Below are 27,923 nucleotides of genomic sequence, written 5' to 3'. Positions count from 1 at the left end.
TTTCCAAAAAGATGTTTTAATACAAATGTTCAAAGGATTGACATGTAAACAAAACCAAGGTAACAAAAAAAAATTCAGATGTCACACTTTGAGCCAAGAAAACACAGTTAAATGCTGGTCTAGAAAACAGACCAATAAAATCACTGCTAAGTGCCCTGGACACACACACACATCTGGTTGCACACTCAAATACACACTTAACTAACAAGCTAACACACTATTTAGAAAACGTCTACTACTTCTACAGTAAGCTGCTTTGTGACCTGAATTAAACCAATCCTTTAGGACAGGCCAGAGAATGAGCGTCCATTTCACTTAAGACTTAAAACGCTTCCTGGAAAGTCAATGTTATTTTGAGTCAAATATAGACTGTGGATTTTGCTGGCAACAGAATATGGAATTGCAATCTATATTTTTATCTTTCAGTACATCTTATCCTTTGTTTTTAAAAATGGCACTCAGTGATTTGACTTTTCATATATATATCATATAAGTACAGTTTACTTAAAACTATATCAAATTAGACTATCTTTCATTACCATCATTCCAGTTGTTTTCATCACTTGTGGTATTGGGATGCCAAAATTGAGGATTTATATAGAAAATTCATGTTCATGGTTTTGAGTGGATTGTATTTAAACTGAAATATTCTCAGCACTAGTCCAACAGCTGCAAGACATCTATAATTATAATGCTTCGTAGGTTCATAAGTAGATTTCTACGACCTAGAGTCCTGTAACATGAGACTTCATTTTTACAAAATACTCATTCCAATCTATGCACAGTCCATCAACATTTCTATTTGCCTGTTTTGTGTTGTCACAGTGCCTGTGTGCTGGAGCTGATGATGTCCATGAAGGTGGCCTCTATCTGATAACACAGCTGTACGTCAGGATCGGCTCCACCCAGCGCCTCTGCAGATCTCTTTGGTAGAGAGAGTTTGGATTCTGATAGAGGTATTTCCTGTGGCTTCTCTCTCAGATACTGAAGCCCTAAACACAAGAGCACAGAGCATTAGATCTTAATCTAGGGCTATGTGATTCGGCCAAGTAATATTGTGATTATCTTGATAAACACTGAGAAATATCCTGTGAAATGATAACCTCATTTTGCTGATGCTTATAAAAAGGAAAAATTAACAAAAAGGCAAAAAACACAAACAAAATCTCACATCCTCAGCAGACTGTCAAAAACTATAAACTTGCAAGTAATGCCATGGGCTTCCATCACACTTGAGAATCAAACTCAAACCTCTTTCAAAGTGTAGTGAGTAAAATGAACCCAGTTTTCTTGGCATTCATGTGGTACCTGAATATGCAAGTAGATTTTTGGTCTACTTTAGCTGTAATGGGGTCACAGGCCACTTTTCACAATTTTTTAGTTGAATTTGATGGTAATATAATAGTGAGGTAGTATATATTTTAATGTAATGAATATATTAATGCAGTATTACTATAATACACTTCTCAATACTATTATAATTAATGTATTACAAATTAAATGTTTATATGAAAACTGAAGGAAGACCTTTGAGTATGGAAGCTTGTTTCCGCCACAAATACATAAATAAAGGTAACTGCGACTTTATCTCACAATTCTGACTTATTTTCTCAGAATATAAACTGCAAATTGCACTTTATATACTAGTTTATATACTGACTTTATAACTCACAATTGCGACTTCATATCATAATTCTAACTTTATAACTTGCAATTGTGACTTTATATCACACAATTCTGACTTTATATCTTCCAATTGCTAGTTTATGTCACACAATTGCGAGATTGCAATTATACATTTTTTATTTTTTATTCTGTGGCAGAAACAAGCTTCCATATGAGTTTCAGTGTGTAATGCATAAATTATTTAAAATCTGGTGAAATCTCCTTTTCTGATACACAATATCACATTATTAGATTTGTACAACTGGTAATAGTCAGAAATGTTTGAATTATGCTAATGTGAATCTTGGCTTTTTGTGGTTGTTTAATGATCATACAAGACCATATCATGATAATTATACAGCCCTTTGCAAATATAAAACTATTCAAAACCTTCAACAAGTTTGCCAGCTTTGGTAGCTATTTCCTTGGAGAAATTATAAAATAAAAATAATAATATAAAATAATAATAATATAAAATAATATTTATATTTAATATTTTTGGTATCCTTTTTAAGATCTATTTTTGCTAAAACTGTTAAACTGAATAGGAGTGCAACAGCTGGGTCTCGGAAGAAAAAAAAAGAAGAAGAAGAAAAAAAAAAAAAAAATCACATTAATGTCAGGAGAATTAATTTAAAGAAACCTCCAAAGTTTTTAACCCTCTGGAGTCTGAGGCTGATTTGGGGCCTGGAGAAGTTTTGACATGCCCTGACATTTGTGCTTTTTTCAGTTGTTCATAAACATATTAATGACACAAGTGTCATTACACTGTATTCAGCACAAACTAGGCTACCATAATATGTGAGGAACGTGTGTACATGTTTGTGTTTTTGAAGGAATAACGTTTATGCGTGGTTACTGAAAAAACAAAAAACTTAAGTCACTGATATAAGGCCAATAAAAGTATATTAAATCTGTGTTCACAAGACTTTTGGGTATTGAAGGTTGTAGACTAGAGTTTTTGCTTCAAAATTATGTAAAAATTATGCTGACTACTCTTTCATTTATAACAATATACTGATTTAGTTTTTGTAAGACACTTTTTGCCAAGAAACACGGTATGCGAGGAGGCGTGAATCTCCATGAATAATGGCTCATTCTCACCTGTGAAGACAAAAGAATTGAATAGTAATGACCTGAAAAGACTTGCATATTAATGAGGCATTTCAGTCAGGTAGGCTGTGAAAAAAAACTTCTGTGATGTCTCAAGCTCATCATGGTATATGAAACATACAGAAAAATTTTATTACAATATAAAATAATGGTTTTATATTATACTTTAAAAATATAATGTATTTCTGTGATGCAAAGAGTCTGAATATAGGCTTTTAGTTTAAAAGCATGCACATTTGGAGAAATATAGGATTCTCATATGTTTATGTCAATTTTCTATACAGAGGAGTTATTTTTTATTTAATATTCATTGTTATCTCTATGAGCGCTGGTGTTTGCAATTCATACTGCAGCCGGAGGGCGCTCTGTGCATTTTAGTCCACAAATTCACCTAAGAAGAAGACGATATTCCATGAATGGTGTTTACCAATTCATACTACAGCCGGAGGGCGCTAAAGAAACAAAAACTCACTTAAAACTTATCAATAGAAGAAAACAAACAGGAATTTACTGAATGTCTTCCAGAGATCGCTAACCATGGCTTTTTCATCCAGATAAACAATTTTCAAGGCAATAAATACACGATTGAGATGATGAATGCATGTGTTGTCTCTGAATTTGCCTGTGAATAGCGCTGGCTCCGTGGGCGTGGCCGCATTAGTGGGTAATGAGCTGAATCACGGACTTCTGACATGGCTCTCTTTTCATACAGATTACATAAACACAGAAGGTTTGTTTTCGATTTGACTTGCACGATTTAAAACCTGACATTTCAACGTTTTGTTAGACATAAGTATGAATTTTTTGTGATTAGTATTCACTAAGTTACACTTCATTTTCTGAGAACTATCAGATTGGACTTCGTTCAGAGGGAGATGAGAGATCACGCATCATGTTAGTTTTCTTTATTTTACAAAAAGCACAACATTTTGTTTTTACTCTGAGTGTATACAAATAAAAGGAGATATTCTATAGTTTCAATTGATGTATTACTTATGTCTCTATGACAAAAAATGACGGAGTATTTTAAGTCTGTTTTGCTGCAATGTGAAAAAAAACCTGCAAAACGCGCCGGCGCGTTTTTAGACCTCAGAGTGTTAACTGATGGAATATTCTTATGTTGAAGCCATTAGATCACATTACCTCAAAGTATTTAAATACCAGTGGATTTCTTGGTGAAAAACTACATTACCCATAATTCTGCAAAGAAATCGACAAATCACAAGCAAGGCCTCTGAAGAATTGGGCCTGCACAGTTGCACTCTATTAAAATGAACTTAGTTAAAAATCTCTTCAAAGTGTCAACTGAGTAAAATAATTTAATCTAAAATCTTGCCCTATCCCCATGACATACAACAGCCAGTGAACATTTCAAAATGGAAAAAAAAAAGAAAAAAAAAAAAAGGGTCAAATAACACAAGAACACACTCACTGGCAATGAGAGGGTCAATGTCTCTGGCCTTGGTGGTGACATCAGCAGCAGACACCTGTCCCACCTGAACCAGCAGGGACATGACGTCATCAAACAGTGGAGGGAAAGCCTTGCAGAACGAAACTAGGCATGGCAGCGTTGGCATGAAAAATGCATAGCGCTTGGTACGGGTCAGTACTGTGACAGATTAAAAAAAAATTTAAAGTTAGTTACATAAGTTAATATATTGGACAGATTCATATGCAATGAGTTTTTGGTTGCTTCTGAGAACAGATGCACAACACAACATAAAACTTAAGTGATCTGATACAGAAAGGTAAGGAACTTTAGGATTTAAGTGTGCTCAAGACTCTTCTGGTTCTTCATTCAATAAAACACCATAAATGGATGGCTGATGCATAATTTATAAACACTGCAGATGAAGGTTTGTCATGGACAGTAACAAATGGCCAGCAGAGGGCAGTGTGTACAAAGATAATGGGACAAGTTTGCATAGGTTGGTTTTTGTTACAAAAAAAGTCAGTAGTCTGATATCTCCAATTATCAATGTTATTTTTAGAAACTCTTTAATAAAATGCCAGCCCTAATAAATGAATAAGAACGGAGACCAAGATAAAGAGAGGATGGAAGAGAGATAAAGAAATAGAGTTATTTCTACCTGTGAGGAGGGTACCCATCACACTAATGGCAAGACGTGCCACACTGAGGGATTTGGGCAGGGCGTACTGGGTGCACAGATGGGACAACAGCTGTATGGCAAAGATCTGTGGCAGACAAAACAAAACTGCCATTAGCTTCAAGCCCAGAGGTCAACCCTGAGGGCTCACCATGTGTCTGTGATTTGAATGATGTAATACAAACTCTTAATGCTTCAACTTGTAGCTGTACAGCTCTAAGTTGAGTTGTAGTATATACTATAAAGCTATAAAGACTCTCACATCTTATCGAGTATACTTATATACTAAATATAGTAAACCAAGGTCCTTCTGTGCGTCTCATTTAGTCACAAAACGTTGCTATGGTTATTGTTGTAGACCATGACAGGTCTACACACATGGGAGGATAATTTATGTCATTCACACCTAAATTCAAATGATGCTGTCACTCCCAGAACTTAGTACATGGTCCATTTATGGCTAATAATATGGATGGACACATTGTTGCTTACCTGTTTCTCCAGCTGTGGCTGAGCGAGGAGTTCTGGAATAAAGTCTAGACAGATGTGCATTGAAGGAATTCCTGCCACCGTAAGAGGAAGCAAAGGCTGTGGATAACCCTGAAGAAACATTTAGAACACCTTTAGAACTCAAATAGAGCTTTAGAACAAAAATTAGAAATGTATTTTTATTTATCTGAAACTGATTTACATAAACCTAATGGCTGTTTAACTTCAAAATTTACAAAATTATGTTCAAGTCCAGATGAAAATGACCTTATTACACGTGCTAAAATTTTACACTATAGTTCAAAAGTTAGGGTGGTGTTAAGATTTTTTTTTTTTTTTTTTTTTTGCTCACCAAGGCTGCATTTATTTAATCATTACTCAAGTGTCACATGATCCTACAGAAATCATTCTAATATACTGATTTGGTGCTCAAGAAACATTTCTTAACATCAATGTTGAAAACATTTTTGCTCCTTAACATTTCTGTAGAAGTTATTACTTTTTTAAAGGATTCATTGATAAACATAACAAAATGCATTCATTTGAAATAGAAATCTTAAAAAAATATTATATATATATATTGAACAGTATATTGACTTTTGAACAGTAGTGTAACTTGCCACCTGTTTTAACGGCTTCCCTTAAACCACCTGTCATGCAGAGACCACTTTTCTCTAATCAATCTAATCAATTCCCAATGGATAAAATTCAATCCCGCCTTTTTTCCCCTCACTGAATATCCTTTTCCACTCTAAAATATGTAAAGAAAAAACTTCAAATACAAAAGTAAGAAATCTGGAAACGGAAAAATGTGTGTGTGTACTGCGTTTTAAGAATTTCATGAGGTTTGATTATTACAACGTATGTATATCATCATAACGGTGATTACTGTTATGTAACAGAGAGATTTAGTTACCTGGAAGTGTACTAGTTTGGCAATATTGGGGTCTGCGATGAACATTTGGTGCAGCAGGCAGCAGATGAGGCACTGCACCTCCCTCAGGTCACTGAGCAGACCGCCCTCTGCCTCGCACTCCCGCTGGGACCCCCGCCCAGCCACCTCGTCGCCCACCTGCTTCCGCATGGGAATACCTGGAGCAGACTGAACGCTCCTCAACAGGCTGTCTGCTCCTCCACCTCCTCCCAGCTGCAGCTCCTCCTGAGGGGACGGCAAACACACCTCCAGCAAGATCTGTACTGCTGCACTGTCCTGAAGGTGGACAAAAACAACACACATATGCAAACTCATGTACGAACTCATGATTCAGAGGAGTATTTGAGATGTGTGTGTGTGCTTGTGTCTACCTGAGCAGCCAGCAGAGCATTCTTTAGCTCCTCTCTGGTGACCTCGGGTGTGTCAGGTTGGCCACTGAGCCCAAGGTTTGATACAGTCTGAGCCTGTCGCTCAAATTCAGCCGTCTCCTTCAAGTGGGCGTTCAGGTAAGCTTTAGATGCCAGCAGGTACCCGTTCAGCATGTGAAGAGTGATGTCCATTAGTGGAGGACACCTTCAGAAGAACAAACACACACAATTCCTACATTAAGACTAAAACATCATATCATATCATATCATATCATATCATATCATATCATATCATATCATATCATATCATATCATATCATATCATATCATATCATATCATATCATATCATATCATATATCATATCATATATCATATCATATCATATCAAATCATATCAAATCATATAAGCAGCAAATCAGCATATTAGAATGATTTCTGAAGGATCATGTGACACTGAAGACTGGAGTAACGGCTGCTGAAAATTTAGCTTTTCAATCACGGGAATAAATTACATATTAAAATATATTAAAATAGAAAACAGCTATTTTAAATTGTAATAATGCTTTTACTGTATTTTTGATCAAATAAATGCAGTCTTGGTGAACATTAGGCTAATCTGTGTTGTTCAGCGACACACTGATTACATCACTTGGTCCCCTCGGCACTGCCCCTCCACCATCATTTAGATTTTATAGTAATACAAATCATTTAGTTTTGAACAGAGAACAGAGACTACAGTTAAAAACTGAATGCGTCTAACTCAATTCAGCGTGAGCCGAATGAGAGTCACAGCACAGATCAGCACCAGGAGTCAGATTTCATTTATCATGTGACGAGAGTGAGGCGAGCTGACTGAGAAGGCGATGGCAAAAAGTTCTGTTTAATTTCAGAGTTTGTCACTGTACTGTTTTGTTGTTGTGTTTTTCCATTAAGAATAATAATGAACCCACCATTCAAGGAATTGCCACCCCCGAAATGCCGCTAATTAAAAAAAAATTAAAATGCACATGGCCACACTGGCATTCATAAGTGATTTAAAAGCAAGGCGGAAAAAAGGGAAAATAATACCGAAATCACCCCCACCCCACAAGTTTTTATTACCGGTGTTATCACAAGTCGATTAACCGGTGGGAAAATTTCGTTACCATCATATATGTGCAGATATATACCGCACATACATATATATATTACAAATTCTATTAGCAGCATAAGAATTGGCATAAATTAGAGAATTTCTAAGCAGATAATACCTGAAGACTCTGGGGTCGCTGCGTAGGACAATGAGAGGATCCACCATCAGATCATTCTGAGTGTATCTCTGCTGCCGCAGGAGTTTTACTGTGGGCTGCAGAGCATTTACTGTCATTACCCACAGCCTGACAAAGTAAAGAAAGATAGAGACTTAGTACAAGTGCTGAAGATATCCTTCCATTTTACTACAGCATATAAAACAAAGAAGAAGTCTCACTTGCGTGGCATGACTGTATTAAGTACCATCCAGAGTTTGTTAACGGTCTGTAGGATTCTGCGAGAGACGCCGTCCTCTAAGAGTAGACCCATGCTGGCAGTCAGAGCCTCAGCGTATGGGATTAAATCTCCTGCAGAGAGCAGCGTCAGGTGCTCCAGGATACGCAGAAGCCTGGGCCCACCGGAGAGGACATTCTGGAAAGCTAGGGAAAAAAAATAAATAATAATAATATAAATTTTAAAATTTAATTGATTTACGTTATATGCTAATTATAAATCAAAGTAATCGCCAATAATTACTTATATTAAAAATTTGATTATAATGAATTCAAAGACAAAGTAAAACATTTAGAGGCTTTAGACATCAATATATTGTTTGTTTTATTTCCATATCATTAACATATCATAAGCCTGTCACTGTGTGAATACAAAAAAAGCCCTGTGGAGAAGGCCTGTCAGAGCAGCGAAGTATAAATACACAAACACCTTCAGGCTCATTAATCCACAGGTGCAAACCTGAGTCACACACATGAAAGGTTAGACTACAACAACAAACTATTCATATCATAGACCATAATAAACACTTGTGATCTCCTCCAGTGCCAAAGGGCCTTATGAGTCTCAATGTAGAGTTCAGTGGTCTGGTTTACTCTGGTGTGAAATTTGCGTGAGAATACATCGTACAGCAGAGAAGTGCTAATTTGTTTGCTGAACCCTACCTGAGTGACGACTTTTCTATTTTTATGCATGATTGTTTTAATTTTACAAATAAATTATAGACATATGCCATTCCAGTTCCTTATTTTGATTCCATGTTGATATAACCAAAATTGGCATTTTTGATGTATATCCCATTTCATTCACTTTTAGTTTAATTTAATGTGGAACAATGTCAAAAATATTTTGCATCCTTCAAAATGATTTTTAAATCATGCATCAAATTTTGAAAATTCAGTAAATGCCAGAAAATCTTTAATGCAATTTCTGTCATAAGAGTAACGTGATTTCCACATTTTATCTTTAACAAGGGTTAGATTGTGTGAGTTGCTCGTACCTTCTCGCAGCTGTGTCTGTGAGTATTTGCAGGATGAGGTTGTCAGCAGCATCTTCCTTAGTAAGGGCAGAGTACCAGTCACTTCCTCTTCACTGATCCAGTCTTCCACCATGCACAGGTGAGGGTAGTTTGTGGCCAGTAGACGCAGAAGAGCAGAGTGCAGGCCTGACGATAGAAATAATAAAATGAAATGGAATAAAATAGTATAAGTACAAAACTTATTAAACTTTATTTGATATTCATTAGGGCTACACCATAATAGTCTACTAAACGTTAATCGACGAGAAAAGGCTTACTACTAGACTTTTATTAGTCAGTTAGTCACAGAAAAAAAAAAAACTGTACACACAAAGGAAGTGGCAAAGTCACACAGTCCGTGACAAACAGATCATTAACGGCGGGTCCTTGTGGTAATTACAGTATGTCGGGCAGGAGATCCAAATGTTTGCCTATCATCCATCGACCTTAAATATGGCTTATCATTTGAAACAAGTAGTAGCAACTTTACTTGGTCGCTCGCTCTAATGTTAACCTAGATAAATGTGCGCTAGTATTAGGCACATATCCAAGTGTTGAGTGTGGAGTGTGGAAGCTAAAGTATTAGTGCGCTTACTGCATGACATGGAGGAGCCGGCGCGATCACTTACATTTTTTCCTGATCAGAGCGGAAACAACTTAAAATACTCAGTCATTTTTGGTCATACAGATAAGAGTATTGCATCATTCAAAATTATAAAAATAGTTTTATTTGTGTGAACTCACAATAAATGCAAAACATTGTGTTTTTGTAAAATAAAACAAACAGGATGTGCTTTCTTGCTGCCTTGGCTAATACCGTGAACTGGAGCGCGTCACAAAAAGCAGCGAAGTGGCTACTTGCCTCACAGACATACCTCATAAGAAATCTTGAAATGTCTACTTTTAAACGAACCAATTCAAATAATAAAAAAATACTCTTTGATTATGTAATCCATATGAAAGGTGCATTTTTCTCTATAGGAGAGAACTATAAGCTACTGTGGAGATGGCGAGTCAGCATCGTCAACTTCATCTTTTCAGGTGACACTGACTCAGAAAACAGCAGTTTATTAATATACATACATATAATGAGCCTTTAAAAAATAATTATATGTAATTATATATATATATATATATATATATATATATATATATATATATATATATATATATATATATATATATATATTTAAGTAATAAATTAATAGAAACGTGCGATTAGTCAACTAATGGCTTAAATGAACGACTACTAGTCGACTAGAAAAATCTTTAGTAGGGGCAGCCCTAATATTTATTTTTTATTTAGTGTAACACCACTGGAACATTTCACTGTTTGTATGAATACAGCCTGAAAATCAATAGACATAAAAATAAAAAATATGCTGAGAGAAACATTTCAAGTATCAATGTAATGTCATGAGAAAAATAATTGCATCTAGATTTGACTGTATTATCACCCCTGGTGAACATATTTGAAAACTACTCTGCTGAATATAAGTGCATTGGAGGTTAAACGGGTGTCCTTTACCTCCCAGCTCCTGCTGCAGTCCTTGGGCCTGGCGGATGAGGTGTTTAATGGGAATCTGGTCCATGAGGGCAGGAGAGTAGGATTTTGGTTTCTTCTGCATAAGTGCTGGCAGTAGAGAACACATGGTTATCAGGCTGTTTGTTAAAAATAGGCCTCTGTGGTACAGCTCATGTACAGGTGATTTTTCATTGTATTCCAGTTCATTAGCACAGCCAAAGGGCATCATTACTCCAGGATGATAGAGGAGAAGAGAGGGAGAGAGAGAGATTAAATAAGCACAGCACTCTGGGAAGAGCTGTGTGCATAAACAGTGAAGAGTAACCGCTCTAATAACCGATGAGAGGCTTCCAAAGCAAAGTCAAACTGCAGGTGATTGGTGTGAGTTTGAAGCAATTTAACATGCAGAGGAGGGAGCAGGAAGCTAAGCTGTACTGCTCTCATCCTAATATTATAATAGCACTCTGGGTGGCAAGACAGGAACTTACATAAGCATGAATGCACCAGATTAACTGTAGATAAAATGATTGTCTTGTTGTTCATTTAATAATTGAATTGTTTAAAATTAAACAAAAGAGCGAGGCTGTAAGGAGACAACAAAACAGAAAAGATGTCCAAAAACAAAAGAATCATACATGCAAAATTCAGGATGAAGTTGGAATTTGAATGGAACGGATTAATTGAAACGACCAAATTCAATAGAGTGTAATATACTGACCCAATGTCTTTGTATTAGCGAGCAGAGCTTCCTCATATGACAGGATGTAATAGAGAATGAGCAACTGAGTGGTGATGGTGTACTGAGAACGAACTTTCCCTCCATCTCCCTGAGAGAGTGACAGATTATAGGGGGAGATGGAGAGAGGTCAAACAGAGGTTAAAAGCAACAGAACTTACAGGAATATATGGCTTTGATCTGTATTGGACAGGGCTGGAGATATATAGTGTATAATCTAGTCAAGTCAAGTGAAGTCACATTTATTTATATAGCGCTTTATACAACACAGATTGTTTCAAAGCATCTTAACATTAATAAACAGGAAAATAAGTGTTAATGTTGTAAAATTAATGAATTATGAAACAAATTCAATTCCACCTGTAAAGCAGCTTTACAGAAGATAAGTGTCATTCAGCTTAATGTTGTTTCAATTCAGTTCAATAACTGTCAATGTTGAAACAAGTTCAATTCAGCTATACAGAAAACAATAGTGTCATTATTCAGTTCAATGTTGATTCAAATCAGTTCAATAACAGTTAGTGTCTTTACCAGCTCAGTTCAGTGTTGTTCTTATTTTTTTTTCTTGTCCGATAGTGTCAGTGCAATTTAATAGACAATATTACGGAATATAAATTGTCTTTATTCTATGAAGTATCACTGACATATATTTTACAGGGCTTTAATACTGTTAAACCTCAAATGCGTTTTGATGGTATATAATTTATGCTTCTATAAATCCTCTAAAACCTGAATCTATGAATCTAATATCAAGAGGCCGTTTGTCTAAAAATAACCTTTAACAATATCTATGCCACTGATTTGAGTAGGCTGACATTTGTAACTGCAGGGCGGTCATTTATCGCAGTTATTTTTTGCTTTTTAGATGATTTTGCAGTCAATGTGAGCAAAGAGATGCTTTAGCTTCACCCACCCCTGACAAGCTCTGGAAAACATTAAGGATCTCCTGCTCTGTGATTGGCTGGTTGGTGGCCTCAGGATTGGTCTTGGAAGCAGGGGTCAGGATGGAGTTAATGTAAACATCAATTAATGGAAGCAGCTGAGTGTGGAGTGGAGTGGTCGTCTCACACAGCTGTCTGAAGATCCAGTCCTAAAAAAGGGAGGGAGGGAGGTAAAGAAAGAAAGAAAGAAAGAAAGAAAGAAAGACAGAAAGAAAGAAAGACAGAAAGAAAGAAAGAAAGAAAGAAAGAAAGAAAGAAAGAAAGAAAGAAAGAAAGAAAGAAAGAAAGAAAGAAAGAAAGAAAGAAAGAAAGAAAGAAAGAAAGAAAGAAAGAAAGAAAAACTCAGATCATTCAGAATAAGCGAATTATCCAATCATCTACCTCTGGCACTTGGGTGATTAAATCATCTTTCCAGCTGAGCAGATCAATAGCTATAACATGGCTTACTGACTCTAGAGGAGGCAGATTCCAGTCTTTAAGGCTGACGATGTAATTGTGAGGAAACATTCTGATCAGTCGGGCGATGCACTACCACATTCAAAAACCACATCCTTAATTAAATCAATGGAGTGTCTTTCCATGAGTCAGGAGAGGAGCCAGCCAGTCAAACAGATAATAGAACCCAATGGATTCAAGTCAATACTAGCACTGAACAAGTCAACAGAGTAATGTAGTGTAGTTAGCACAGTATGGGTTTTTAACAGAACAGCACAGAAAAACAAAACAGGATAGGGAAAAAAACAGAACAAAACAGACCTTAACATAAAACAACTGAATAGAACGAAAATAAAAACAAAAACAGAATACCAATAAACCACAGAGCAATAGGAAAAAAAATAGTATAGAATAAAAATAAAGTAAAAGAGAATGGATCACAAAACAACAACAGAATAGAATGTAAGAAAAAAAAAGAAAAGAACAGAATGAGACAAAACAATTTCGAACATAGGATGCAACTAGGGCTGGGCGATATATCGCATGCGATTCTCACGCGCATTTCGCCAGTAAAGCCGGTTCCCTGATTACCGCTAAATCGCCATCACCTGCTTTAAAATGGAGCGCCTTTTAAGAGACAGAGCCGTAGTTCACTGATAAGCCACGCAAAATCGGGTTATTATCGAAGTCGATTCATCTTCGATACTGAACGCGATTTTGCGTGGCTTCTCCGTGAACTACGGCTCTGTCTATTAAAAGGCGCTCCATTTTAAAGCAGGTGATGGCGATTTAGCGGTAATCAGGGAACCGGCTTTACTGGCGAAATGCGCGTGAGAATCGCATGCAATATATCGCCCAGCCCTAGGTGCAACAAAATAAAATAATAGAACATAATAGAACTGAATGGAACAATAGAACACTAAAAAAAGAATAGTGCAAAAGTACAAAAAATAAAGTAGATGGGAACAGAAAACAAAACAACAGAATAAAAAAAAAACTAAACAGAATAGAACTGAATAGAAAACAGAGAACAAAATAATATAGCACAGATGATAATAACTTCAAAATATAAGTGTTCTCAACAGCTTGTTTTCTTATTTATTTATCTTATGTAGCCCTGCCCCTTTTTAGCACAGCACTCGTTGTCTTCCGGATTGTATTTCCACAGCATGGATGTAAGATCTTACAGATTTATGAATTAACCGCTGGTTTTAAATCTCACAGGTCTACTGACATTTGTCATGACATCCGCTTCAATGCTCATGACAACTTTCGTTAACTTCACAATAAGTAAATCCACTTCACAAGCTAATTACTCTTTGAGCTCCCACAAAAACGGAAGTTCAAACACAAAATTCTAAAGATGGCTGTGCACACTTGTTTCTCTGGCACATAAGGTCTCTCTCTCTTTCTATATATATATATATATATATATATATATATATATATATATATATATATATATATATATATATATATGTAGAGAGAGAGAGAGAGAGAGAGAGAGAGAGAAAGAGAGAACTGTATGTTCTTCAATAAAAACAATAGTTATTTAGAGGGGAAAAGATGCATTTTAAGCATTTTAATTACTTAAAAATTAGATTATTTTAATATATTAATAATAATGTATTAATTTGAATACTTATTTCATTCTGCTGCCCCCTTGGCCTCCTAGTGGACCCCCGCCCCACTGGAAAAGAATAATCTTGACAGAATAGAATAACAATGACAGAACAAAAAACAGACATAGACATAGAAGAAAGAGAATGCAAGAAAATACTATGGAATACAATACAAAAGTGCAAAAAAAAGGTAGCAGATGATACAAAAACAAAACAGAAGAAAGTCAGAACAGTATGAGGAGATCATCAGGTTTACCTTTATGGACACTTTATGTTTGGTGAAGGCTCTGCTCCTCAGGAGCTGGTATATGCAGTGGATGGGGAGGAATCCTGTGATATTGGCACTGAGGTTATTAGTAACCGCCACTCTCACTGCATGTGCTGTAACCACCTGCGACAACACAAACATCCACTTAATATCAGTCTTGACGCAATGATTGTGCAGCTACATTTACATTTAAGATATTCAGCAGATGTCTTATCCATAACAACAAAAAGTCCTTTGCTTCTGCTGTGTTCGACAGATGGCAAGCACGCAATTTTCAAAGTTATCTGCTAGGACAGGATATCTATAATAGTGCATGTAATAATATGACAAGCTGTTAGTAATTAAGATGTTTGCTCGGTTGCCTACACAGATCTTGCAATAAGTCAAATAGAGACATACACAATTCATTATCTTTTGCAAAAACATTGTTCTTATTAAAAGAGGCTAGTGACTCTTACGATGACTGTTTTGCATTAAAACACCCTCAGTCCACTATAAGGAAAGAGGTACCTGTTCTGTGAAGATTTCCTGAGTGAAAATGGTCTTCATTTTGCTCAGCGAACTGGGTTTGATGGCGATCTGTGGAAGGATAAGGAGTTTAAGTCAGCAAAATATGTTTCTCAACCTGATTAAACTCAAACTACAAGTTTTAAAAACTTCATCCAGTTTCAAATAATTTCAACAAAATATGAAGGTTTTCAATGCCGAAAGTGACTCATTCTGGCTAAACAAACCCTCCATGACTCATCAATAATGTACGACTCAGCTAAGGGCAATTACATATCACACAGATGAGCTTTAGCCTTCTCTGGGATGTGCATGTTCTCAGACACTAACAAACAATCAATAAATTTGCCAATTAATTCATTTCCTTCTGGGACTTTTACAGTGCAGGCCAAGTATAATGGATGTTTACACCTAGAGGACTAATTCTGGAATTTAACCAATGTTGGCATTTAAGCCCAAAAGTAAACAGCACAAAGTACACCTTTTGTTATGTTCTAAATTGGACTTGTTTTTATAGAGAAACAAACAAAAACCTAAAACCTCTAGAGTGCACCACTGATGGATAAACCTGACCTACTGCTGTAGGCACTAGTATTAAATGGTTTTGTCTAAACAAAAGCTAATTAGCTAAATTATAAAGCACTTTTGCTCATTATTAAAATAAGTTAAAATCGAATGTTTATGACGTCCAAAACTACTGTTTAGGTAGGAAGTTTACTGGGTTTTGAGCTGAAATCCCCATTCAGGTGTTTGTTTGAAATATGTGTTTCACAGATGTACTTTATGATTTCACTTCCAGTCTGTTTTTCTTCACACAACTTTGGTAAAAATTACAGCGCATATTAGCTATCTTTGGGGTCCTCTGTGAAATTAAACCCACAGGGATAGAAACATCTGCGATTGTGGAATGTATTTTTAACGCTCATTTATTCACACCCTCATTGCTCTAATTAAAAGGAAAATTGTTGTTGCACTACCTAGTGCACATTCATTATGGAATTCCCTTATCATATACACTACTGTTCAAAAGTCTGGGGTCAGTAATTTTTTGTTTTTTTGAAAGAAATATTTTTATCCAGCAAGTCCTGTACAATTTTACAAAAGATCCATATTTCAAATAATTGCATTTCTTTTAAACACTCTATTCATTTACACAGAAATATTAATCAGCACAACTTTTTGCAACATTGATAATGAGAAATGCTTCTTGAGCACCAAATCAGCACATTAGAATTATTTCTGAAGGATCAGTGCCAGTGAAGACTGGAGAATAAGTTACATTTGAAAATATATTATAATACAAAATTATTTTTCCACAAAATTACTTTTTACTGTATTTTCAATTGAATAAATGCAGCCTTGGTGAGCTTAAGAAGTGAGTTCAAGAGAAACCCCCACCTTAGTAAAGTACATGAAATGACAGGCATCCAATGTTAATAATTATAACTCAAATGTCATTTAGAAAACTAATCCTGCCAGAATAGTTCAAAAGTGATGTTCTTATTGTTGTGTCGTTCAGTTCACAGGCTGCTCTGGTGCTGCTCAACTGATGGCTTAAACTCACCTTCATCCCAAGGGTGGAGCAAACCAGCTCGATGATGGCACTGAGCTGGTTGCTATGGAAATACATGGCAACCAGTAATAGCATCTCTCCGAAAGAGGCAGAGACACCGGCGGCACTGGAAAGAATAAGAGAAGGGAGGAGAAGAGGAGGAGAAAAGGGAGACGGAAAAGCAAAATCAGGAGAAATGGATTAAAAAGAGTCAATGATATTTAAACACTGTTATTATACAGAAGAAATAGATATACACATACCAACCCCCAGGGTTACAGTGGTCTTAACATCTATGATAACACTAACCACAAACATGCACTATTTGCGCACCGATAGACATTTATCTCTAAATTTATAGTGTGGATAAGCGCTCCAATCACAGTGGGTCACGCGGAGCGCAAGCTGCAGGAGAGATGACTTATAACCCATCAGCTGCTTATTAGTTATTAAATTGAAAAAGCATGTCACTGCCTAACCTCTGCATAACCCCATCTGTTTTCATTTTATCATTCATGCTCTTTTCCCCCCTTCATTTATAGGCATAAAATTGTCTAATACATAGAAAATTGAGCACATTTGACCACAAATGTATGTGTACAAAACATTATATTTTTTCTCTTAAAGTGGCCTTTATACATGAAAAAACAAGAAACGTGAAAATGCTCTTAATTCAATTTAATTCAATTCACATTTATCTGTATAGCGCTTTTCACGATACATATCGTTTCAAAGCAGCTTTACAGAGAATGCATGTCAACATTACAATTTAGAGAATGCAGTTAGAGCAGAAGTGGGTTTGGGTGTGCCAGGCAGACCTCACGAGAACTAATAATTGCAGGACGCAAAGCAAGAGAAAATAAATCAAAACTTTGTTCCAAGTACATGTTCTCTTTGAAATTAAAACTAATTGGATTAGGATAAGGATAAACATACGTTTTGTACACAAGCATAAAAATTCTGTTTCTTGTAATCTACTGCTTCTCAAGGTTTCACTCTTGCTTATCATAAAATAACTGGCATATTTAGAATGTTGTAAAATGCATTTATTGGCTATTATGGGTTTGAAGGGCCTTGTCCATCCAGGCTTGTCGTACCTCTCGAAATATTCCTCCTCTTTTATCATCCAGCTGAGCCACATTACCATCAGCTGCTCTTGTTCTGGAGTACTGCAGAGAGAAGACACAACAGCAATGATGACGCACCTGGGTTTTACTCCGGATTTTGAGTAAATTAAACTAAAATGTACTCAACTATTGAATATGAATTTAACTGAACAGAAACAAACAGCTTCACAGCAAACATAACTGGGTGACAGAAAACAAAGTCTTTTACTGAAAAGTACTTGCTAATGTTACACTGTTAAAGGGGTCATATCATGAATAATTACGTTTTCCTTTATCTTTTGATCTCACATACACTACCATTTAAAGGTGCTAAAGAGGATGTTTTGTTTTATACATTTTTGCAATATTACTTGAAACTGTCTTTACTAACTGATAAAAGACTATTTATTAGGTGCACTGAAACGTATAATATTAACATACATCATCTGTGCACGAGGTAGGGCCTTAAAAACATCAGCCAATCGTTTACGCGATCATCGCGTAAACGATTGGCCCTCTGGCTTGTCAATCACTGCCGTGACGTTCCTTGTGCGAGACGTGCGCGGCTGCGCTCTCCAGTAACTTTCCACACTCCACAGGCGCTGCATGCAATGTTTTTGTCAAGAGACAGGAGTGACAACTGCAGATTATGAGTTACCTGCGGTGAGTCCGACATAATGAATCCAAAAAACACGACAGCGAATACCGGTGGAAAACACTCGTGTTCCAATACTCGTGCACGAGTTTTGGGAGGTGTTCCTTTGAAATAGTGAAGGAGGGGGGCTGTTCTTACGCATGCGCTCATTTCAAAAACTCAGTAACAGTCTTTGGATTCTCAGTCGACGAAAAGATCCTCTCCATCACCTTTAAATGTTTGGGATTGGCAAACATTTTTTTATGGTTTTGAAAAACATCTCTTATGCTCACCAATGCTACATTTATCTGCAAAGAATACAGTAAAACAGTAATACTGTGAAATATATATATATATATATATATATATATATATATATATATATATATATATATATATATATATATATATATATATATATATATATATATTTTTTTTTTTTTTTTTATATATATTTAAATAGAAAAAAAAAAGAAAAAAATGATATATATATATATATATATTTTATTTTTTATTTATTATTTTTTTTTCTCTATTAAATATATTTTTAAAATATATATATTTGCCTGTGATGCAAAGCTGAATTTTCAGCATCCATTACTTCAGTGTCACATGATCCTTCAGAAATCATTAAAAAATATTCTGATTTGGTGCTCAATAAACATTATTATTATCAATGTTGATTGTGGAACCTCTAAAACATTTTTTCAGGATTCTTTGATGAATAGAAAGTTTAGACAGCATTTATTTACAATAGAAATCTTGGTAACACTTTACAATAAGGTTCATTAGCTAACATTAGTTAACTACATGAACTAATAAGCAGTTAACATGAACTAATAATGAACTGCACTTCTACAGCATTTAATAATCTTTGTTAATGTTAATTTCAACATTTACTAATACATTATTAAAATCGTGTTAACATTAGTTAATGCACTATGAACTAACATGAACAAACAATGAACTGAATTTTAATGTTAACGAAGATTAGTAAATACAGTAACAAATGTATTGCTCATGGTTAGTTTATACATTAAGGTTTAACTAATGAACCTCATTGTAAGTGTTACCGAAACCTTTTGTAACAATGCAAGTCTTTACCATCAATTTTATTGTATCCTTCAAGTGGACCTCATGGAGAAAAAATTAATGTATCATATGACCCTTTAATCATTAAATCATCATTTATCTTAATGGGTAGAGGAAGTGGAGTATTAGTGCCACAGGATGTACCTGACGAGAGTGGGGAACGCCAGTAGCTTGCAGAAGGACAGGGAGACAAAGCGCACCCCTGCAGGCGTGGCAGGTGGACGGCTGGTCATCAACTGCAACAGTTGCTCCGCCTCTTCATCTGTGGGCCTGTGGAGAGAAAACACATTTAAATCTTTAAAACTTTGAGACACTTCGAAGAGGTATTCGTGGTGATCAGGAACTGAATATAATCAAACAGGTGGAGGTAGTTTCCAGTGTTGGGCAAATTTACTTTTAAAAGAAATGAATTACAATATTACGTAACTCCCTAAAAAGTGACCAATTGAGCGAGTTACTTTTTATTGAGAGTAATGCGTAATGCACTTGGGCTGGGATGGCTTGATTATTTTTTAATAACGCACACACACACACACAAAAAAAGAAGATCTATTTTTTTGCAAATGTAAAGGTAATGTCACCTTCACACCAAAAGTGAAATTAATAAGCCTCAGGCTGAAGGAAATGCAAATTCATGTCTGTACAGTAGAGGGCGCAGCTCAAACAAACCTTTTAGCTGTGCTGCCATTCTGGAACACAGAAAGTGAAAAAGTGAAAATGACGTGTAGCCAAGTATGGTGTCCTAGTGCGCACAGACACAGCAGTGAGTACTGAACACACACACACACACCATGAACACGCACCCGGAGCAGTGGGCAGCCATTTTATGCTGCGGCACTGAGCGATTGGGGTTTAAATGCCTTGTTTAGCAGCTTAAGTGCCTAAGTTACATGTGGTTAAGAGCTACTACACCACCCATTTATACTGTAAAGACTGACTGCATCAACTGTAGCATACCTAAGACCAGCGATCCCCATAAGTGCGCAATAGAGCCGTAGCAGCGCACTGGCCTTCACCACATGCTCCTCCCGCAGGCCAGAGTATCCTGAGCTGCTCTCTGAGTCCATATCACTGTCATTGGGAACATGGGTACTGCGAGAGCGGGGTAAGATGGCCACCAGCTCCAACAGCAGCTGCCTCCGCATCTGCCACAGCACCGAGCTGCTCTCCCTTTTCCTCTGAAGTGAGACACAAACTTGCATTTCATGAGTTTACAAAGCAGGTAATCATCAAATGCTTTAGTGCAACTGTTGTTCCTTACCTGCTGACCGTTGCGAATGAACATACTGAACCAGGTGCGCACTTTTCCATTGGTGCCCAGAAGTAGGCCACTGACATAAGACACCAGAGGACTGACCGCCTCATCTGCCGTGTCTGGCTTATAGTCCAGAGTTAGAGCAACACCAAGACCTGGAAGATGACACTCCTCCACCTATGGAAGGACCAAGGTTTTGACTTCAATATGACACACTGTTCTGATCACTCTATCTACAGCCAATTACAGAGAATGACAGGTGGTCTAGTGCTGGAGACTCACCACCATGGCCCTGATGTTCAGAGCTTGAGATGGGTTCATCTGACACAGCTGCCGTAGAGCTTCTGTCCTACGTCGACCACCCACGCTTTCCTCATCCTGCCGCTCTCCGTTCTTTATCAATCCCCTGCACACTGGAGACACGAAAGTAACAAGCGATTTTGATTAAATGTGCTGCTTTTATACATTTTTTAACAGCCTATAAACCACATAAAATATACAAATATTGTTATATTTTCATTATATACATTACAGTTCAAAGTTTTGGGTCAGTAGATTGTTTTTTAAAAAAAAAAAACTTTTTTAACTTGTATTCACCAAGGATGCATTAAATTGATCAAATGTGACAGTAAAGATATTTATAATAAAAAAGATTTATATTTCAAATAAATGCTGTTCTTTTGAACATTCTATTCAAACAATCCTGAAAAAATGTATTGCATTTTCCACAAGAATATTAAGCAGCAGAGCAGTTTCAACATTGATAATAATAAGAAATGTTTCTTGAGCATCGAATCAGCATATTAAAATGATTTCTGAGGGATCATGTGACACTGAAGACTGGAGTAATGGCTGCTGAAAATTCAGCTTTGTCATTACAAAAATAAATTACATTTTAAAATATTAAAACAGAAAACAGTTACTTTTAATATTTCACAATATTACAGTCATATTTTTTATCAAACAATTGCAGCCTTGGTGAGCATAACAGACTTCTTTCAAAAACATTTTAAAAAATCTTACCGACACAACTTTTGAACGGTAGTGTATGTACATATTTCATGTCTCAATATACAGTCAAATATATCAAGAAAGATATACAATTTTGGGATTTGACACTTTTTATTGAAAGACACATTAGAGGATGGCTACAGAAAATTGGATATGAAACAAAAGGGCCAAGAATGGGCTATCTGGGTTCAGTCTAAGTTTACTGAGATTAATGGAAATGCTAACATGTATCTTTCCGCAAGCCTCATAGACCTCCATTTATTGGGACATTATGTAGACCAGATTCGATCCTACGTGTCCATGTGAGCACCACAGCTAAACCTGACAGAACCATATGTATTAATTTCTATATTATGGCTCAGGTGAGATTATTTTAACACATTTTCTACAAACATCTTTAAATAAGCTTTTCTTCATTTGGCTCTGAATCAAGCTCTCACCTTGAATTAAAATATCTGTTTCCCTTTTATTCTGTGATTTTAACCACAGATGACAGTTTGCCGCGCAGAATGATTAGAATTACAGAGAACCTTTTATGACTAAGTGCCGGAATGATATTAGTTTCAATAGTCTCTTATGAAAAAACATCTGATTGAGAGAAAACGTAGCCGAGTCCGTCACAATTCATGCTGCATCTGATTACAGTGTATCTCTATAGACAAGCTCTTTCCCTTAATGATTCAGCCTTGAGCAGAATATTCTCCCAATGAAAGATCCTGTCTAGGTAATGAGCCTTGAGAATTGGCCATTCAATAATATGAAATGTTTCAAACTGGCTCTGAATGGGGCCTCGCACAAATAAGCTATTGACTCAACAAGGACCTGGGAGTGATGAAAGGATACCAGAGACTCAGAGATGTTTTTATTTCCACTTCGCGTTTCTCTGAGGAAAACCCACATACACATAAAGAGGTGCACAAACACACCTAAGCCCAAACTGCACATAATCAGCAGCCAAACTCATCAAAATGGAAATTTAGCACCTCTTGGATGATCATGCAATGGCCACATAAGGCAGATAAAATGTAAAGTAAAACTGAGTCTCATGTGGCTTTATAGTCAATGAAAAAAGAATAAGCCAGACAAATTGTTATATTTTGGTATGTTAAAAAGAAAACAATTATACATATCCCTAATCCAAAAACACTCGAATACAACTCCATGATTTTAAAGACAATTCGAAATAGAGTGATGCAGGGATGAGGTCACGACCCGGAAGATTAATTCACCGCTGATTACTTCGAGATTTTCCTATAGGGTTTTATAATGGAATTCTATTCATTTTCAAAAATGAATAGAACTGCTTCAAAATGCACCTTTTTTAGTATGGGTATGTTTAATTTACGTTGTAGAACAAAATTTCAAAGCATTGTCAACTTCTGTTTACTACAGGCTTTATTTTAAAACCCTATAAGAAAATCTCAAATGTACTAGGGGCGAGGTTTTAAAATCATCTCTGCACCACTCTATTTAATATACTTTCATAATGTGGAGTATTTCTGAATGAAGATGACTGATTAATTCTACACAGTAAGGCCATAAACATTTAGAACAGCCATAAATCAGAACCTGACAGTTTTTGCACCAAACACACAATAGTTTTTACTTTTATTTTGGCCGATCTCTAATCCAGACTTGCACACAAACTGCACTGCAACCATTTCCCAAAACGTAATTTGTGTGGAAATATTACGAAGTCTGTAAACAGGACGATAACACAGGCCAGAGATGGGACACGACGATGGCGGACGCAAATAAAAAAAAAACACAGACTCGCTAGCAGAGCAAACACTGTACCACACACAACAAGCTCACTGCTCGGGATGCTCGGAATATAGAAAGAAAAATATAAATACTGAATTCGGAGTGGGAGTTTATATAAATTTATCTCTGAAGGGAACTGACCACCTTCAGAAAAGTTTCAATGGAATTTTATTTTCTTATTACCTCCGTATAAAGTAGTGTTTATAAGCGCAGCGCAGCGCTGCTTACTTTGTGTACAGCGGTACACAAAAAAACTGCTGTTCCATAAGCGCCACCTACTGTCACGGAGTGCATTTTCATTCAGTCTGTCTGCTGTTTTTGTTTTATGGAGGTGTGTCTTTTGTAGCATAATTTCACAAATCTGAAGTCAAAAAATGTTGTAGCAGTACATGTATTCGTCTCGAACCATCATGGTACGGACGTCACAGTTCAGTGCATGCAGTCAAATGATGAATACAGCCAGTCACAGGCAATCCACACTCCAATCCAGAAGGGGGTATGCGCGGTAATGCAACACTGTTTGCTAACCACCGCAACAGGAAAGAGAGCAGAAGAAAAAGAGATGATCTATGCACCTACCCAAAACATTTTTTTAGACAGCATGCAAGAGCTTGCTAGTAGCCTATATGCTGAGTTTCGATTCATTTTTGTGATGCGCTCCACAAACCTCACGGAAAGGAAACCGGGATGGCAGAAAGTGGTATCCTGTTTGCTTTCTTTATTTTAAAAAAAGCATTATGTTTTGTTTTTAATATGAGTGTACACATATAAAAATGTACATGTTTCAAATGATGTCTTCTTATCTGTATGATCATAAATGACAGAGTATTTTAAGTTGCCACTGTTATAATGAGACAAAATCATTTGGCATACTACAGTCCAGTGATGAAATGTGCATGTCTACAAAAGAAATATGACCTATGCAAGTGTGCATTCTGTTTACTGCTTAGTGCTTAATACACTAAAGGAGGCTGTACTGTACAAACTACCTCAGGGGGGACTAAATGACGCTAAATGGAACAAACTGTAATTTGCACTACTGTCTATTCAAAATAAACGAAAAGTAACCTTGCATTGCGGATTTGTTGCTTTTTCCTGTTGTACCGAACTCGTATTAAACCGTGACCCCAAGACCGAGGTACGTACCAAACAGTGACTTCTGTGTACCATTACACCTCTAATAAATACATCTAACAAATGTAGATTTTGTATGTTGTCTTTGAAGGATAGGAAAGCTAATGGATAAAGTTACATATTTTAATTGTTTTAAAGTCAATCATACCTTCATTGAAGCTGTCTGGGACGTTTGCCACCAGCAGGCACAAGAACCACTCCCCATTCCTCACGTGAAGCAGGGCTTCGGCCACTTCAATGATGGGCAGCAAAGAAGGCAGCTCTGTTGGGAGCAGTTAAACTTAAAATCAAGAAGTAATTTTCCTAGTTTAAGAATGATTTATAGTTTTATCTTTAAAGACAGTAAATAAAGGACAAAACATCAGATAAAGACAAATTACAGGCACAGCTGAAGTATAATTTTAGCTAGGTCTTCATTTCTGACATGCTGAAGGAAATATTTACTGATCTAGAGAGGATTGTTGAAAATTGTCAAGCAAAGTTTTTAAACTCTGCTCAACAACTAAAATTTTTTAGTTTCACATTAAAAATATTACACCGTTCACCTGCTTGTAGGATGCAGAGAACATCGGCCACTTCCTCCAGGTACACTGGACTCTCAAACAACTCCGAGGACTTAAGGAAAAACTCTCCATTAGAGTCAGCCACCTATTGAAGACAGGAAAATATTTTTAACACTAAACTGATGTTTGATAAAATAAATTAAAGATACATGGCATTTTTATGAAATATTGAGGAAAACATGCATGTTTTTTTTTTTTTATATTTAGTCTTTTATAAATCTAGTTTTTCGGTTTTGCAGTGTTGTGAAAATTAAAGAATCATATTACATATATTATTCGGTTGGTATTTTTAATGTTTTGGTAAGAACACCTTTTATGCTTACCAAGGCTACATTTATTTGAACAAAATACAGTAAAAACAGTAACAGGTGAAATATTATTACAATTTAAAATAACTGTTCTGTTGTAATATATTTTAAAATGTAATTTATTCCTGGGATGGCAAAGCTGAATTTTCAGTAGAAATTACTCCAGTTTTCAGTGTCACACGACCCTTCAGAAATCATTCTAATATGCTGATTTGGTGCTCAAGAACATTTTTTATTATTATCAATGTGGAAAACAGTTGTGCTGCTTAATATTTTTGTGGAAACTGTTAGTTTTTTTTTTTTTTCAGTATTCTGTGATGAATCAAAAGTTCAAAAGAACAGATTTTATTTGAAATGGAAATCTTTTGTAACATTATCAATGCTTAATATGTTTTGAAATTGCAATCTTTACACATTTCTGCACAACTATTAAGACCAAACGGCAAGTCCGATTTCAATGGCATACAAAGTCTAAGAAAAAGTATTTTGACATTGAAAAAAATTACACACTTCCTCTGTAAAATGTATATGAATGTGAAGGACAGATCATTATTCAGGAGTAAATAAAATGACACTAAACCTTGTTCATAATGGCCAACAGTTCACTGAGAGCCAGTCTGAGTCTCCTGAGAGGATCACTGTGCTCAAACTCCAGAGTCAATCCGTGCTGCAGCTGAGAAACCAGGATGCTCTCGCCATTAGAGCCTCCAGCCTTATGCCTGTACGGAGACAATTTGGTCAGATATATATCATCAGATATCTAAGCAGAATTCAGTCCATAACATCCCTCTCAGTTTCTCAGAGCACTTCTGAGAGAGACTGACTTATCAGATATATTATGCCAATGATACAAAACAGCCACCCAGAAGAACATTCTTCTGAACACACCTAAGCTGCTGCTCTTTTCTAGCATCCTGTTCCAGAGCATGAAAATCCACAGACAGCAGTGCAACAATAGAGTTCACCGCCTCCACTCCTGACAGCAGTCGCAAGATGAGCTTCTTGTCCTGTGCCCAGGCATTGCTCTGATCCGCAGGGGCACAGAGAGCCATCCTCACCAGACAGGGCAGCAGGAGCCGCAGCTCTGGGTCACTTAAAGCTGCTAGTCTGGCCACATCTACCTTCTGCATTGCCTCGAATGCATATGGGCTCACAAACTGAAGACTGGCACTGTCTGCCATTCTGCTGTGAAGAATGGATGGAAATGAAAGAGAAAAAAATTGTTTAACTTTTAAAAAAAGTTTACAGTAACCACACAATATTAGTTATTACCTGTATTGCTGTGACTGCAATATCATAATAATACATGACAATGAGATTGTAAATGTGTAATGTGTAAAATGAAAATAATAATAATAAAATATCTTATTTTATTTATTTATTTTTTTAAATCACAGCTGTGAATAAAACCCACACTGGCAAAAGTATTGTGGTTTTACCTTGTTTTTGGACATGTACTATGGTAATACCATGACATTCCTTGAAGTATAGAGTAGTCGTCATTATATATATAATAATACATGAATAAAACAGTACCACTGTATAAGAGTGAGTTTACTTCACTTTTAGGAGTATTTATAATAATTTCAATTTCAATCTTAACATATGTTGCTCTAAAAATGTTGAAATTTATATTTAAAACACTTTAAATGCTCACTGTGGAGAGAACTGTCCTCTGCCCACTGTCCAGCATAACCAACAAACTTACGCTTAATGTATCAAACTCTGGCTAAAACGTTATTTTAGCAGAATGTAATACAAGTATATTTTGTATCAGAAAGAACCGTGTGACAGCAGTGGTACCGTCTTACCTGGAGTTTACCACAGCCGATGGCTTCAAAGGAAACACAAGCCCCGGTGAGGCCCGAAGGACCGCGGTCTGTAGTGATTCTCTGGCCGAAAGGAAGTTGAGCGTCGTCGGTCAAAGTAGCAGAGTTCACCGCTAAGCTAACAGGCTAGCTGCTAGAGCTATCCCGCTTAACGAGATCCATTCATCAAGATTTAACTGACTGAAGCACTATAATTACAAGATTAATATTTATATGCTTCATATAATTCACTTATTCTGTATTAAAACGATATGTGTCCATCAGACTGTTTCCAAACAGCAAGCTAAAAGGTAGAATGGTGAATGATTTTAGCACAAGCGCTCATCTTCCCTGCGGTGTGCATGCTGAACTCTGACTGCGTCTCAAAACCTAGTGAGCCGCCTACCCAGACACCATTGTTTGGACATCATAGCCTAGGCGTGTT

General features: G+C 36.3%; 1 protein-coding gene across 2 annotated transcripts; it reads right to left on the bottom strand.

Annotated features, from left to right (window-relative positions):
- Positions 1-27,923, bottom strand: ints2 (integrator complex subunit 2). Of its 2 annotated transcripts, none has more exons than XM_048181568.1 (25): positions 27,482-27,923; positions 26,559-26,855; positions 26,251-26,389; positions 25,345-25,447; positions 24,948-25,061; positions 21,173-21,303; positions 20,897-21,067; positions 20,593-20,813; positions 19,780-19,905; positions 17,901-17,972; positions 16,816-16,930; positions 15,255-15,323; positions 14,733-14,867; positions 12,392-12,568; positions 11,461-11,569; positions 10,746-10,850; positions 9,200-9,364; positions 8,147-8,348; positions 7,929-8,054; positions 6,681-6,882; positions 6,292-6,585; positions 5,379-5,486; positions 4,869-4,974; positions 4,211-4,387; positions 1-992 (listed from the first exon to the last, which is right to left on the bottom strand). In XM_048181568.1, exons 2-25 carry the CDS (start codon positions 26,849-26,851, stop codon positions 820-822), a joined length of 3,633 nt encoding a protein of 1,210 aa, XP_048037525.1. In that variant the 5' UTR covers positions 26,852-26,855; positions 27,482-27,923; the 3' UTR covers positions 1-819. The 2 variants fall into 2 exon arrangements, with proteins under 2 accessions (XP_048037525.1, XP_048037526.1); XM_048181569.1 differs by having other exon boundaries at positions 26,559-26,852.

This window comes from Megalobrama amblycephala, linkage group LG2 (genome assembly GCF_018812025.1).
Source record: "Megalobrama amblycephala isolate DHTTF-2021 linkage group LG2, ASM1881202v1, whole genome shotgun sequence".
NCBI lineage: Eukaryota > Metazoa > Chordata > Actinopteri > Cypriniformes > Xenocyprididae > Megalobrama > Megalobrama amblycephala.
This window is presented reverse-complemented; position numbering and strand designations above follow the sequence as displayed.